The sequence below is a fragment of the Festucalex cinctus genome, chromosome 17, assembly GCF_051991245.1.
Source record: "Festucalex cinctus isolate MCC-2025b chromosome 17, RoL_Fcin_1.0, whole genome shotgun sequence".
Taxonomy (NCBI): Eukaryota; Metazoa; Chordata; class Actinopteri; order Syngnathiformes; family Syngnathidae; genus Festucalex; species Festucalex cinctus.
In genome coordinates, this window is record NC_135427.1 from 15404814 (window position 1) to 15419960 (window position 15147).

Sequence of the window (15147 nt, forward strand, 5' to 3'; positions counted from 1 at the left end):
AATGTCAAATGCATTCTGCACACAGTCAAGAAACACGTATGTCTACATTTTTAAGGTGACTGTTTTATTTTTCAAAACAAAAATAGTTTTTACTTTGTGAAAAATAAGCTGGTTACTTTTTTTTTTTTTTTTCCAACCTCCACGGATGACGTGGCGTGTCCGCCACCAGTTAGCTCGAAAGCTAACAAGCTAGCGATAACAACAAAGTCATTCGCAGTTGTGCCAGATAGCAACTGATGCTCACTTGAGTTCTACATAATTCTTATTAACAGTTTTGGCAAAGTTTCATAAAGGTGAACACATTAAATAAATGAGTAAAAATGACATTTAAAACACAAACGTCTTGATGCAAAACACATATTAGCGAACACATGGGCTGTTGCTAACTTTAGCGTCGACCTAACGACTAATTGCTTTTCAGTCTGTTTTTTTTCTCAAGCTCCAATCAATAGTAGTGAGAAATTAATGCCTTCGGCTAAACAAAATTAATTAAATTCCAAATGGCTTTTTTTTAATGTGTGCAATAAAAATACTTAGAACTTAATTTAACAGCATACCATTTGATAGCCGCGTAAAATATAAAAATAAATGTATGTGCGTGTACAAGTGGCTTAAGAGTGACACGTCCGGGGCCCCGTTTTGACATTTGCTGCTGCCGAGTCGGCACTTTTAACCGCAGATTTTTGTTGCCGATCTGACACATTTTCAACAGGACTGCTGATAGCAATAACAGTCGTGCTCGGACTTTTTACATAGCCCACCGCATCATTATTTATAATTCACACAAAATTCTATCGGCATTTGTACAGCTGCTGTGTATGGTGGAGTTGAGTGTCCACTTGAAAATATATATACACTGGGTATATATATATATATATATATATATATATATATATATATATATATATATATATATATATTAGGGGTGTGAATTGCCTAGTACCTGACGATTCGATTCGTATCACGATTCACAGGTCACGATTCGATTCGATACCGATTAATCCCGATACGAATGGTCACGATTCGATACCGATTAATCCCGATACGAATTTATAAGTCGATTGTTGCGATTTTTTTTCATTCATATTTAGAAAATACTAATCAGTAAGCTTGTAGAGTGTAAGATTTATATGAAAATGTATTATTTATTTATCTGAAATTTCAGTCTTATAGAGGTTGTAATCTGTTTCATGTTTGAACAGCATTAAAATAAAAATATTAAGGCTTAATGTGCCGTTCATATAACATTCTTCCATGCTCAAGGTGTGAATCCTAAAAATAAAAAAAATAAAAATAAAAAAAATAAATAAATAAATAAATAAAAAAATCGATTCTGCCGATTATTGAATCGATTCGAGAATCGCGCGATGTAGTATCGCGATATATCGCCGAATCGATTTTTTTTTTTTTACACCCCTAATATATGTATATATATACACATATATATATACTCGGGGTGTGAATTGCCTAGTACCTGACGATTCGATTCGTATCACGATTCACAGGTCACGATTCGATTCGATACCGATTAATCCCGATACGAATTTATAAGTCGATTGTTGCGATTTTTTTCCATTCAAATTTAGAAAATACTAATCAGTAAGCTTGTAGAGTGTAAGATTTATATGAAAATGTATTATTTATTTATCTGAAATTTCAGTCTTATAGAGGTTGTAATCTGTTTCATGTTTGAACAGCATTAAAATAAAAATATTAAGGCTTAATGTGCCGTTCATATAACATTCTTCCATGCTCAAGGTGTGAATCCTAAAAAAAAAATAAATAAAAATAAAAAAAATAAATAAATAAATAAATAAAAAAATCGATTCTGCCGATTATTGAATCGATTCGAGAATCGCGCGATGTAGTATCGCGATATATCGCCGAATCGATTTTTTTTTTTTTTACACCCCTAATATATGTATATATATACACATATATATATACTCGGGGTGTGAATTGCCTAGTACCTGACGATTCGATTCGTATCACGATTCACAGGTCACGATTCGATTCGATACCGATTAATCCCGATACGAATTTATAAGTCGATTGTTGCGATTTTTTTCCATTCAAATTTAGAAAATACTAATCAGTAAGCTTGTAGAGTGTAAGATTTATATGAAAATGTATTATTTATTTATCTGAAATTTCAGTCTTATAGAGGTTGTAATCTGTTTCATGTTTGAACAGCATTAAAATAAAATATTAAGGCTTAATGTTCCGTTCATATAACATTCTTCCATGCTTAAGGTGTGAATCCTAAAAATAAATAAATAAAAAATAAATTAAAAAAAAAATCGATTTTGCCTATTATTGAATCGATTCGATAATCGCGCGATGTAGTATCGCGATATATCGCCGAAGCGATTTTTTTACACCCCTAATATATACACATATATATATATATACACACATATACATATATATATATATATATATATACACACACACATAATATAAATAAATAAATAAATAAATAGATGAAAAATTAAATAAAATCCCTACTAAGCGTTACCAATAAAAAAAAAAAAAAAAAAAAAAAAAAAAAAAGGTGGTGACTTATGTTTATTACAAGTGGCATCTGTAATGTTAGTGTATATCACTTGAAATCAGCCAAATAATATGGACTATTATTGAGAATAAAGTAGGTTCTGCTGTTTTGGTTAGCAAGAGACTTCTTCCGTCAGTCGCATATTTTCATGTCTGTGTGTGAATAAAAGTGAAGTACTTTTGGAAAATTGTGGCATCTGCGCTCTCTGTTGACCGAGTGGATGACCCACAATGCCGCCTGATTCCCACACAAGAGGTGGCGACCTGTCAACCGGGCAGCAGCACGGAAAAGCTATTTTGAGCGGCGGGCATTTTGGCCCGGGGACGAGCGGCGCTGTTGGCACGTTGGCCCTTTGCACCGCGTTGCAGCCAGCCAGCTGGGACCCGGCATTCTTATACATTTTCGGATTTAATGCACAGCAGTCACGACGATGTCGGCAAATGACTATTTTTGCTTTCCTTCATCTTCAAGGGGCACTTGTGAAGTCTGCCTAGCAACAAGTGGCGGCAAGCGTTAACTGGGTCAAGTTTTTCAAAGCTGAGAAATGTTGTCGATTTTCTTGTTAGCTAAAATTACTCAAAAGTCGGGGTGTCAGGTGATTAAAATGTTTAATTGTAATTAATCGCATGACTTCAATAGTTAACTCACGATTCATTACCAATTTTATCTCTGTTCTAAATGTACAATAAAATATACAATTTTTTTTTAATAAGTTTCCACTCCTGTTAACTTAAAAGTGGGAAAAAAAAATTAATAGAAATATGGATGCATCTTTTAGTCATTGATACAGTAATTGCATAATTCATAAAATTGCATTAAAACTAAAAAGATGTACTGTAAAAACCAGTGTGATATTGACTTGTGTTGAGGTCATTTTTCTGCCACAAGATGGCACAATTGCATTTGTAAGATGGTGGTGAAAGCTCAGTCTCTTTTTTTTATATATATCAAGAGCCATCTAAACTTACACATGAAGTAACTTGTGAAATTCTGCACATTTTTAAATTTGTAAAATACAACTTTACCTCAGTCTCCACAAATATACGCATTATTATTAAATTTATTACTGTTAAATTTTGACTTGGACGCGTCTGCCGTGTTGCGACTTTCCTAGTAAGTAACCGCATGTTAAAAAAAATAAATTAGTGGCGTTAAAGAAAATTTAAATTAACTCAAAATTAACACACTAACTTTGACACCCCAACTCAAAAGAAATAAAAATAACAAAAAATTTGTATTCACTATAATACAATTAAAACACACTTTTTAAATGAAGTTATGAGCAATTATCAAAATAAAACTATGCCACTCATAAACAGCAATTTCAAATTTTAATTTGAACAATTTTAGGACATTGCTGTTTCACAGAAAAAAAGCAAGTTGATAAATAAATAAATAAGATATAGCCTACCTACTATATTGTATGTGATTAACGCCTCAACACCTGTTCATCATATAAAAACATGATGTATTCAATCCCACACATTCATTATTAACAGCCACTTGCGTAACTAATCAGTCTTTCAACAACGTCAACATGCTACGCCGCAACGCTCTCGTTAATTCTACTTTTATGCCACCGGCGGGAAACTCCGTCGTCCTTTGGAGAACATTCGGATGGGGCCCGCCGTGCGCTTCTGACAACAAGTACACCTCCGGGAAATGTCGCTCATCGTATAGAATAATATGACAACATTGCGACATATTTCTCCATGAATTTAGCGTGGGCCTTTGAGGATTTGCGGCTGCGGAGGCGGGAGGGGAGTTGAAACGAGACACGCACGCAACACAGACACACACACGTACGTCCCCACGGTTGCTGCGTACAACGAGGCACACGGCCCCTGAGGAGACAGCAGCTACAAAACAACAGAGTGGCAAAGCAAAAAAGGTAAAATGTGAGAATAGTAGATGCCCTGAAACATATAAATTAAATAGTTGTTAAAAATGTCTATGGTTGTACACTCATTAACACACTAAAATCTGGCAAGCAAGCTTTCTGTTTAATTTTCTTTTGTGTAAAAGTGCTACAAAACAGCTCTCTGTTAAAACTGATAAGATTTTGGGGTGGGCTCAGCCCACGATGCCATTAGACGAGATCCGCCCCTGCACATGAACAGCGATCAAATCCCATCTCCACATTCAGAACCAAAATGAGAAAACATTGTAGCAAGATGACCATTTTTAAAAATAGCTACTTGAGGATCATTAATATTCATAAATTAAACCTTGAAAACAAATCCTTTTTTGATTCTAAAATTGAATTAAAGTGTTTTGAAGAGAATTTTTTTTATTATTTTGGCGGTATATAGTTTAATTGTATCTTTGGGTATCTAGAAAAGTTCGACAACTAAAAAAAAAATATTTATAATTCGATTTTTGACACATGCCCTTCTCACTTTATGTTAAATGTCATTTTTAGTATATGCCGTGGACCACAGAAAAATGGATGGTGGGCCACAAACGGCCCCCGGGCCATAGTTTGGACATCTCTGGTCTATCTAGTGATGCCACTTGCAAAAAAAATAAAATAAATAAAAAGCCCAATTTTTGCCTCAGATGGAAAACACTAAACTGAAAACAAGTCATTTTTTATGGCAATTGCAATTATTTCAGTATTAATATGCACTTTTTGTGACTTTAATTCTGATGTACAGTACATAAACTCAATTTACTCACTTCTTGAGCCTGTTTAGTGGAACACAGCTATTTTTCTAATCAGAATGGCAACAGGTGGACAGCCAAGTTAATTGCACCTTCTGCCATCTACTGGAAGAGCATGTCATCGTCCTGCCTGTCACTAAACGTCACCGGCAAAGATAGATGAACCAAGACGTCGACGTCATACGGGAAAGTAGCGAGCACTTACGGGTGCCGTCGAAGCGAGTGGCGATGTTGTCCAGGAAGGTGTTCTGGGGGGCCAGGAGCCCCTTCATCACCGGCATGATGAGCCCCGAGCCCGCTTTGGGGGGATTGTCGGGGCTGGCTCACGTCATTCCAGAGGCGTGGCCAGGGGGGGCTCCGTGAGGGCGGCCGCTGCGACGTTCCACCATTTTATAGCAAAGAAGCTATAAACAAAACAAAATAAAAAAATAGAGGCGAAAAGGATCCAAACATGTGTCGAGGAAGTTCCGCGGCCGTCCGTCGCATCTTCCGCTCTCTGCTCCTGTCGCTCCTGCATCCCGCTCCCTGCGAGGCGGCGGCCAATCGGATGCTTGCATCCTCTGAGAGCGAGCGAAACACAGAGAGAGAGAGAGAGAGAGGAGCTGACAGCAGCCATGGAAGCCACTATCAGCACATGGTTTTTGTGTGCGCCAGAAGATGGATGCTTTCTATTGTGGTCTTCGCTCCCGGGAATCTCATTTGACCCGCGTAGTATGTTCCGGATCAATATTGACTCGGGTCAAGAAAAGAACCCTCGTGATATTTATCTGTATTATTTCATGACTGACAGCTTTTCAAAAATGTGCCGGTCTGATATGAATACATTGGATGGATGTTGAAGTGCAAGAGGAAAAAGAGGAAGCTGGTCTGATCAAAAATAACTTAATTCACAAAAACAGAAGGATAAATTCAAGAGTACTTCCCAGGAGAGACGAAAGCACAAAAAGCGCTTAAAGTAGATAAAAATTTGGGGCAACTCTGATTGGTCAATCCAGGATGGGCTGCTCTTTAATCGTGTCATACAACTGAACATATTCGCCCAATCGTGTCCAAACTTTTTTTCACGGTGGCACAATCAAACATTTTTTTGAATCAATGATTCCATCGTTTAATCCTCTTGCGTCAGAGCCGTTCTGAGGGGTTACAAATTCCCGCGTAATGTCACCCCCCCCAATCCCATCACGGACCCTCAAACCCCCCCACCCCCCATTTGCAGCATCCTCGTGAGAGAATTAAGGCTCCGCGAGCAGAAAAGCCGCTAAGAGCGGATTACGCGCATAAGCCGGGAGATGTTTTTCATGACGACTTGATGCTTCACACGCCCAAGTAACACGTCCGACAAGCCAACAAACAACTGGCAGCCGACAACAGGTGGGAACGTGCCCACAGTATTCGAGAGAAAAAGACAACTTTGAAATCTGATCCATAAATAACACAAAATTTGTATGACACAATAACAAAAAACATACAAGAGTAAACAAAGTGCAATTCCTGCAGAAATTGCGTGGGAATGCTGAAAAGCGGAATGCTAAGATTTGAATGAAGTAAATTGAAAGATAAATTATGTGAACATTACAAATATTTTATTGTAGTTAAATCCATCTATCCATTTTCTTGACCGCTTATCCTCACAAGGGTAGCGGGGGTGCTGGAGCCTATCCCAGCAAGCTTCGGACAGTAGGCAGGGGGACACCCCGGGCTGGTTGCCAGCCAATCGCTTGTAGTTAAATGACAAATAAAAAGAAAACTTGACCTGCAATTAGTCTACGATGGGATTTAATCATTTCGGAGAAATTACAATCCATTCCCTGATATAACAGTTAGTTGGTATCGAACCATCGAATGTACTCAAATGTGGTCCAAGTGGGGTTTGAACCCAGGTTCTCCGTGGTGTAAGGCAATTGCTGAGCTCACGTGACTTGTCTGAAATTATGGTTAATGGTGTATTTATTTTGAAAAGTGTCATCTGATGCTGAACATAAACATGCATTTCATAATTTCATATGGTAGTCAGTTGGTATACATGCATATCACTTACCATAATGGCTATGGAGATATTTGGGATTCAAACCCGCGACCTCCTGGTTACTGGACAACGCACTTTACGAGCTGCGCCACTGAGGAGTATCAGACAGGTGGTAACAATGATAAATTGTATGTCTGGAAGTGGGCATGGAAAGTGGGACTTATGCCTGTCCCATTGAAAATGAATGGGCTAAAATTGATCTTTTACATTAAATTGTGCAAATCTTGTAAATAATGTGACATCAGACGATATATATTACCCCGGGAGGAGTGAATTTTTGAAGCAAGTTGAAATTTGAATGGTGTAAGTCGGAAGAATTATGTGGGAATTATTACACGGTAATAAAGTGTGGAGAATAAAAATCACAATAACATATATGGGAGGGAAATACTATATCATCAGGATCATAAAGCATCAACACCATGTATTGAACACGTACACTATCGTGAACCCATGTTACATAAACAAGCACATTCAGGAGTGAAATTAATATTCGACACAAACAAAACACCGTCACACAAGTCTCGTCAATAACATTAAGAAGAATACAACATTAGCTAGCATGCTAACCTATTAACATGCTAGCTACAACCGACTGACCAACATTATGCAAACATAAACACGCTTTTTGGCATTTATATGTAATAGTAAATATTAGGGGTGTTAAAAAAAATCGATTCGGCGATATATCACGATACTACATCGTGCGATTCTCGAATCGATTCAATAAAAAAAAAATCGTTTTTTTTTTTTTTTTTTTTTTTTTTTTAAGAGCTCAGAATTGTTCATTCGGTAGTCTTACCGATTCAACGTCTTATCATCATTGCCCTTTTTTTTTTTTTTTTTTTTTGTGTGTGTGTGTGAATCGATTTTTAAACTTCCATTTTTAATGGAAAAATATTCAACAAAACGTCTGACTTCGGGTTAGGATTCACACCTTGAGCATGGAAGAATGTTATATGAACGGAACATTAAGCCTTAATATTTTATTTTAATGCTGTTCAAACATGAAACAGATTACAACCTCTATAAGACTGAAATTTCAGATAAATAAATAATACATTTTCATATAAATCTTACACTCTACAAGCTTACTGATTAGTATTTTCTAAATTTGAATGAAAAACAATCGCAACAATCGACTTATAAATTCGTATCGGGATTAATCGGTATCGAATCGAATCGTGACCTGTGAATCGTGATACGAATCGAATCGTCAGGTACTAGGCAATTCACACCCCTAGTAAATATTATAGGGAATAAAAGCACATTGTAACGGCTGCATTGGCTGTGTTGAAAATGAGTTAACGCAAAACTTTAAACTACCACCCCCTCCCTATTTTAAGTGTTAATTTAATCGGGTGTATATGAGCTTCAACTCTCATGATTAAATATAAATAAGACAGCCGACAAGCTGTTCAATTAGTGGATGACTTGGCTGTTATGCTTCAGAAGATCAATAGCGGAACAAAGTGTAGTGAAAGTATTACCGGCGTAATGTTCCTCCTCTCCGATTCCATTCCAGCGTTGGCTCTTCCTATCACTTTTTTTTTTTCTCTCCCTCTCTCTCAATTGAATGGCCTCCCATTGTCCAGCGGGCTCGCTCGTATTTTAGCCATCCATTAAACATGCCGATGACTGTCGATCCGAAAGACGAGCACCTGCCGGACACGATTCCAGTCTGGGAGGGTGGATAGTCAAGAAAAGACAAGACACATTTTATGATGAAAGAAAATACGATGGTACCTTGACTTTATGCATTTAACTTGTTTTGTGACCACACTTGTAAACTCAAAACAATCATATCTCAAATCAAAAACCTTGGTCTGATTTTATTTCACAAAAACCTGATCATTTGAACGGGGGTGTGTAGACTTTTGCTCACATCAATTGTACAATTACACTGTGTATTTCACTGAACCACATAGTTGTGCCTTAGTAATGTCCACTTAGCTCAAAGCTAACAAACAATGCAAAACGCCATTAACAGGCTAACTAATACATGTCCACTTTTAATGTCTTGACCGGGCGTCCGAGGGTTTTTTATAAATTCATAAAAATAACCGGTTTTCATCGCGGGAGAAATAGGAGGCGGCGTGCACGGTGTTATTACCGTGGCTCCTCCCAAGCGGATCCTAATTTGTTTCGTTTTGTGTGTGCGTTTTATGATTGTTATAGTGTGTATCTTATTCTGAAAAAAGTAGGTCAGCTTTTTACTTCACTTCCTGAGTATTCATATAAGGTATATTGATTTGTAAGAGACTTGTGCTTCCAAACCTGTTACATTATTACCCCTACATTATTTAATTTTTATTTTTTTATTTTTTTTATTCCACCACAGGAGCAAAGAGGTCACCTCAGGACAAGTAAATGTACTCATTTTACTAATTTTGTAGGTGGATTCATGAAAAAATTGATGGGTGCATGTAGTGTTAATTTCGTCAACAAAAACCGAAACCAAAATTATTTTGTCGACACTCATTTTTCACTGGACTAAAAATTAGACGAGACTAAAACCCTCATTAATAAACAATAAGTGGGACTAAATCAGTATGCGTTTCCGTCGACTAATGAAGACGAGATGAAAATGTCCTTCACTTCATAAAAACTGGACTAAAATCTATGGACATTTTAGTTCATGAACAAAAACGCCTCTGCTCAGTCTGTGACACTGTCATGTGACACATGGCACAGACAGGAGGTGGATTCACGGTGAAAGGTTAACAACAAAGAAAATTATAGTTATAACGTATTATTAATCCAACGGCTATAATGTTCCAAAGTAATGTTAATGCGACTGCTAACTAATGCTGGCTAACTTGCTAGCTCGTTGCATGGTAGCCACAGTAATTGTGTGTGAAGTCGTTTTTTTTTTTCATCAAAAAGAGAAAATTTGATGCGAAATAGTTTTAAAACAATTAGTCAGAAAAACAGGAGTTTTTTGTTTGTTTTTTTTCCAAGTGAATGCAATACGCTTCCATAATAGCTGACTAAAAATGTAGGAAATAAAAATGAGTTGAGGTTGACTAACTGTGATGAAAACTAACAAGCGTGACTGAAATTGGACGAAAACTGAGACTAAATTTCAAAATGGCAGACAAAATGAACACTAATGATGCATGGGACATAAAATGTCCTCCATTTCCGGTATATGACCCTGATAGTCATGTAGGCCCGTAACCCAGATACTTGAAAAGCAAACTCAAGTCCAGTAAAAATGTGTTACTTGAGGATGAGCTGAATTCCCTCAATGAAAGCCTCCGCTCGGCCATTGACGACTCAGGCCCATCCGCCGTTGTCCAATCTCAGTGCTACATTTGCACTCGATTGACACGAGGCAGATGTGCGCGCGCTTAAATCCTTCAAGCACGACACTTGCTTCCTCACTGAAAACGGCACCGTGAACAAAATCTGCACGGAGGGAGAGAATAGAAAGCAGTGGGGGGGAAAGAAAAGTGAGTCATTCATGAGAATTGGAAGTTGGCTGGAGTGCGCGACAATGTCAAACGCGGACACAAAATAGGACGACGCTGCTAAAAATATGAGCACGCTTGCCAACAGGGAGACTTGCAAGCTGTGCAAGAACAACCGTTGACACAAAAAAAAAAAAAAAAAAAAAAAAAAAAAAAAAAAAAAAAAAAAAACAGCAACAACGTCATTTGCGGACACAATTTCTGACACATATCGATCTGATGTGAACACCACCAGTACAAAAGTACGAATCCGTTTTTAGTGATTGTTTTGCTTCATTTGCACTCCAATAAACTTCATAGGCCAACGTTTTTTTCAAAGTCCAATTGTTGCTGGCTGGATCATTAGTGGCACCTTGTGGCGATCATTGCACACAGCAATATCCCCTATTGGAAATCAAGTCACAAACGATCGTGTATGGGGTCATCTTTGAACAAAAAAAAAAAAAAAAAATCGATCACACACGTCGGCAGACAATTCAAAACACAAAATGACATTTTCAGAGGGTCTTTTCTTACACCGTCTAAATCAAATGTATTCGTTTAAAAGTGCAACTGAGGAGTAATCACTTTCCACTACTAACACCATGAAACGAAAGTGATCCTGATATGTGAAGCAATATTATATTTAGCAGAGGCATCTTTTGTAGAATTACAGTTCGAATTCTTTAATAACTATATATATATATATATATATATATATATATATATACACACACGTTTCCCCCTGTACTAAACATAATTAAGCATATAATTTATACATGTATTTAAGGCAAGTTGTAAAATATCTGAAGTCCTCTTGCTTATAATTAATTTAAAGCACCACAAATAATGCTCATTATACTACAATGTCTCAATTATTCTCCAATTTGGATACTGTAAATGTATGGGATGGGATCGTATGCCGAGAAACGTTTCTTGGGAGGAGCAATATGGCGGCCTCAAAAGTCTTGGCCTATCAGCTATCCAGTCATATATAGATCAGTGGAGTGAAGTCACTCACTTTGTACTGTCAGAATTTTTGATCCGTGTAGGAAACATAAATTGGTCACATTGACCTAATATGTTTTATATGTATTTGTGTTTTTTATTCCCCTCAAATTGGGAGTGCAGCTTTCTAGTGTTCAGTTTGGTATATTGACGTATGTGACCACAAGACGGCGCCAAAACTAAATTAATTAATTTTTTTTACATGAGCTATATACGTTTTTCTTACTTCATTTTCTCCATTTGTTCTTTTAAAGGTTTGTATTTTTTGGTTATTTTCCCTTTTCTTTTCTATGTAATTTTAGGTTTTTCTTTTGCATACATCATTTTTACATACAGACCTGTTATACAAGAGTGTAAATATTGAAACAAATACATGTAGAAATGAATACGCATTGAAATAAGCACTGAAACATGTTAACATTGAGAATTTGAGATAATCAAATACTGGAAAAATGAATTTGTGAATAAATCAACTAATTGAATGAGTAAAATTGAGTAAAAGTAGGAACTCAATATATATTTTTTTAAATTGAATAATTATAAAAATTAATTATATATATAATTGAATAAATATGCAAGTAAATATTTTCAAATTTAAATGATTAACTCAATTGTGTAAATATTTAAATGCAAAATACACATTGAAATAATTGAACAAAGTTGTAAATAAGTAGTGACTTATTTAAAAAAAAAAACCAAAATACTCAAACAGAAACATTTACAAATACAGTATAAACAAATGATTATTAAATACTCAAATTATTGAATGAATGAGTCCAATACTTCAAGGCACTTTATGAAATTTTGGCAAAACGACAACATGACATTTTATTCAGATTGATTTCTGACATTCTTTATCAATGGGCTTATTTTTCATTTTTTAGTTAAGGTCAATCAATGTAAAATATTAATTTGAGTTAAAAAAACAAAAAAACAAAACTGATGACAATTGTGGGAGCAAAACATCAACAACACCGACTGAGTGGTAACGCAACATGCGAGTGGAATTATTTGCAGAGGAATTTCATCATTTGTCACAACGCAAGGAAACGCAAGTTGGACTAGCGTGCCCAAGCGCAAGGAGCCGCTTTGCACAATTCCGTGTTTGTAAGCAATTCGGAGAACAAAACTGTTTTTTTTCTTCGTGTCCACATGTACGCGGATCCTCTACAGCTTCACTGGCGGATCCCTGAGTTGAAATGGGTTGTCAAATTTGTGATATCTGCCCATCCAAAATGAAATAACGCAGCGATTCATATGTAGTGGCCCAGAAAAGTCCCGCCAGGCGACTCCCACTTGCCGCTGTTTGTTGTCTCCCACCTCAACATCCCACATGTGCGTTCCCAAGGCCAAAGCGGAACCGAGCACGCAACACCAACTCCTCTCGACATTGTCGGGAAGCGTCGGGACGTAATAAGGACGACTCACGCTGGTCAGATCTTCAGACAGACGCAGTTCTGGACCGGCCCTGTTTGGGTCCAGAAGGACGGGACTGTAGGAGAAGGTCTCCTTCATTCGTTCCCACACGCTTAACTTGAGGTTGCCCACATGCTTGGCTTCGTCCAGCAGAGCTCCTCGGGGCAATTTGGGCTCGTCGGGCAGATTCTCGATTCTGGCCATCGCGGTCTGGTAGATCTTCATGAAGGAAACGGGGTCAGAGGTCAGCTACTCCTCTGCGCTTCTGATCGCGGCCGACACGGTGGCCATGTCTTTGTTGAGAGCCTCAATCTTCTCCGCCATCATCCGACTCTTCTTCTCCTCCTCTTCCTCCTTCACAGCAGACAGCCTGGCCTCCTCGTCGGCCCGCAGGAAGCGACGGAGCTCCTCGAAACAATTCTTAATCTTGCGTTCCGCCGTCGCCCTCTGGACCTTGATGTACGTCGCTTGTTTATTCCAGTGGTCTATCGTCATTTTGTCTTCTTCCAGCCTTTGCTTCACGTCCCACAGGCTTTCCTGAAGTTTCTCTTCGTGACCTTTCACAACTTCATTGATTGAGCATAACTTGTGGTCAGTGTGGCGATTTGTTTCTATGCAGACGAGGCACACGACTTCCTGGTGTTCACACACAAGAGTTTCAGTTTCTCCTTGTGCAAGCTGCAGACGTCGTCGGACTGCACCGAAGCTTGCGCAAAGTTCTCACATATGTTCCTGAGGGCCAACATCCATCGATTGACATTTTTTTCCTACAAACCGGACACGGTCGATCTCCTTTCTCCTGCCACCACTGCCGCACACACGCGCGATAGAAGCTGTGACTACACGGTAGCATGACTGGATCTTGAAAGATCTCCAAACATGTCGGACAGTGGAGATCATCCTCAAATCTTCCGGCCATGATCCTTGCAACAACAACTGAGTTGGCCAAGTTTCCAACGTTCAGTCTCAGGAGTGCCTGCAGTGCCCTTCTGCCCCATTCACAAGTTGAAATAATTGTCAGATGTTGCAATATTCCCCAAGTGCACTTCCTGCTTTTGTGTTCGGACTTGACCGCAGCCAACACGCGTTATCTGGGAGCACACAAAAACGATTTATTTCCACTTACACACGATAAAAAGATCATTTCTTTGCAACTCACACAAAGTAAAAATAAATAAATAAATAAATCCATCAGAGAGCACCGTGAAAGAAAACGAATGCAAAATGCAGCTCTTGAAAGCAAACTTGCAAAAGGAGGAGAAAAGGCATTGAAAGGAAATGGCCGCTTACCTTCAAGTTCGTGCTTTGTGCTCGAAGATGTGCAGGCACTCACACACACAAAAAGCTCACAGTCACACCGCGGTGAAATTTCAAGCTAGCCGCCTCTTCTTTTTCCGGAGTCAAATCAACCGCTCTTCCTTTCATGTTCGCCCTTTTCTATGATGGTCGTGTGCACAAAATGTCTGATCTATATGACTGGATAGCCGATAGGCCAAGACTAGAGGTCGTGAGGCCGCCATATTGCTCCTCCCAAAACGTTGGAAAGCATTTGACACATTAGTAGAACCAGCATGATTAATGGCGTTTTAAATGTATTGAACATAAACAAGAGGACTTCAGACATTTTACAAATTGCCTTAAATACATGTATAAATTATATCCTTAATGATGTTTAGTACAGGAGGAAACTTGTATGTGTTTTTTTTTTATAAGTTGTTATAAAAATAGTGACCACCCCGGAACAAACCCCCACCCCGCCTCGTACAGTTTATAGTAGTCTGCTCGCGAGGTGGGAGTAACAAGATGGCCGCCCTGTGACTTCAACGGCTTGTGTTGGCGTCATGGCTATTGCCTATCCAGTCACGTATACAGGTCAGTGGCGCGAAGAGACGCTGGCGCGCAGACCGACATCCGGTTTTCGAAATAAAGGACCGGTTTTCAAAATAAAATTGAGTTGGAAAGCAGTCTAAAAGATTTTTCACTATAACACAGCACCAATTCATGTTTCACTGGATATGCACTCTTGT

The 15147-nt window shown here is 38.1% G+C and overlaps 1 protein-coding gene and 1 pseudogene across 5 annotated transcripts in view; both read right to left on the minus strand.

Annotated features, from left to right (window-relative positions):
• Window positions 1-10863, minus strand: part of LOC144004859 (voltage-gated delayed rectifier potassium channel KCNH4-like) — a 38094-nt gene extending 27231 nt beyond the window's left edge. For 3 of the 5 annotated variants that reach the window (XM_077502501.1, XM_077502500.1, XM_077502497.1), the window contains exons 1-3: window positions 8735-10863; window positions 7257-7335; window positions 5424-5778 (exon numbers count right to left, since the gene is read on the minus strand). Coding sequence is in view for 4 of the 5 variants with exons in the window: in XM_077502500.1 (XP_077358626.1) it covers window positions 5424-5499 (76 nt within the window). In the remaining variant the exon portion in view is untranslated. Of the gene's footprint in view, window positions 1-5423; window positions 5843-7256; window positions 7336-8734 lie in introns of all 5 variants that reach the window. The other 2 variants (XM_077502498.1, XM_077502499.1) reach the window with 2 other exon arrangements.
• Window positions 10864-12479: 1616 nt separating this feature from the next.
• On the minus strand, window positions 12480-14039 carry LOC144005025 (E3 ubiquitin-protein ligase TRIM35-like; annotated as a pseudogene).
• Window positions 14040-15147: the final 1108 nt, after the last annotated feature.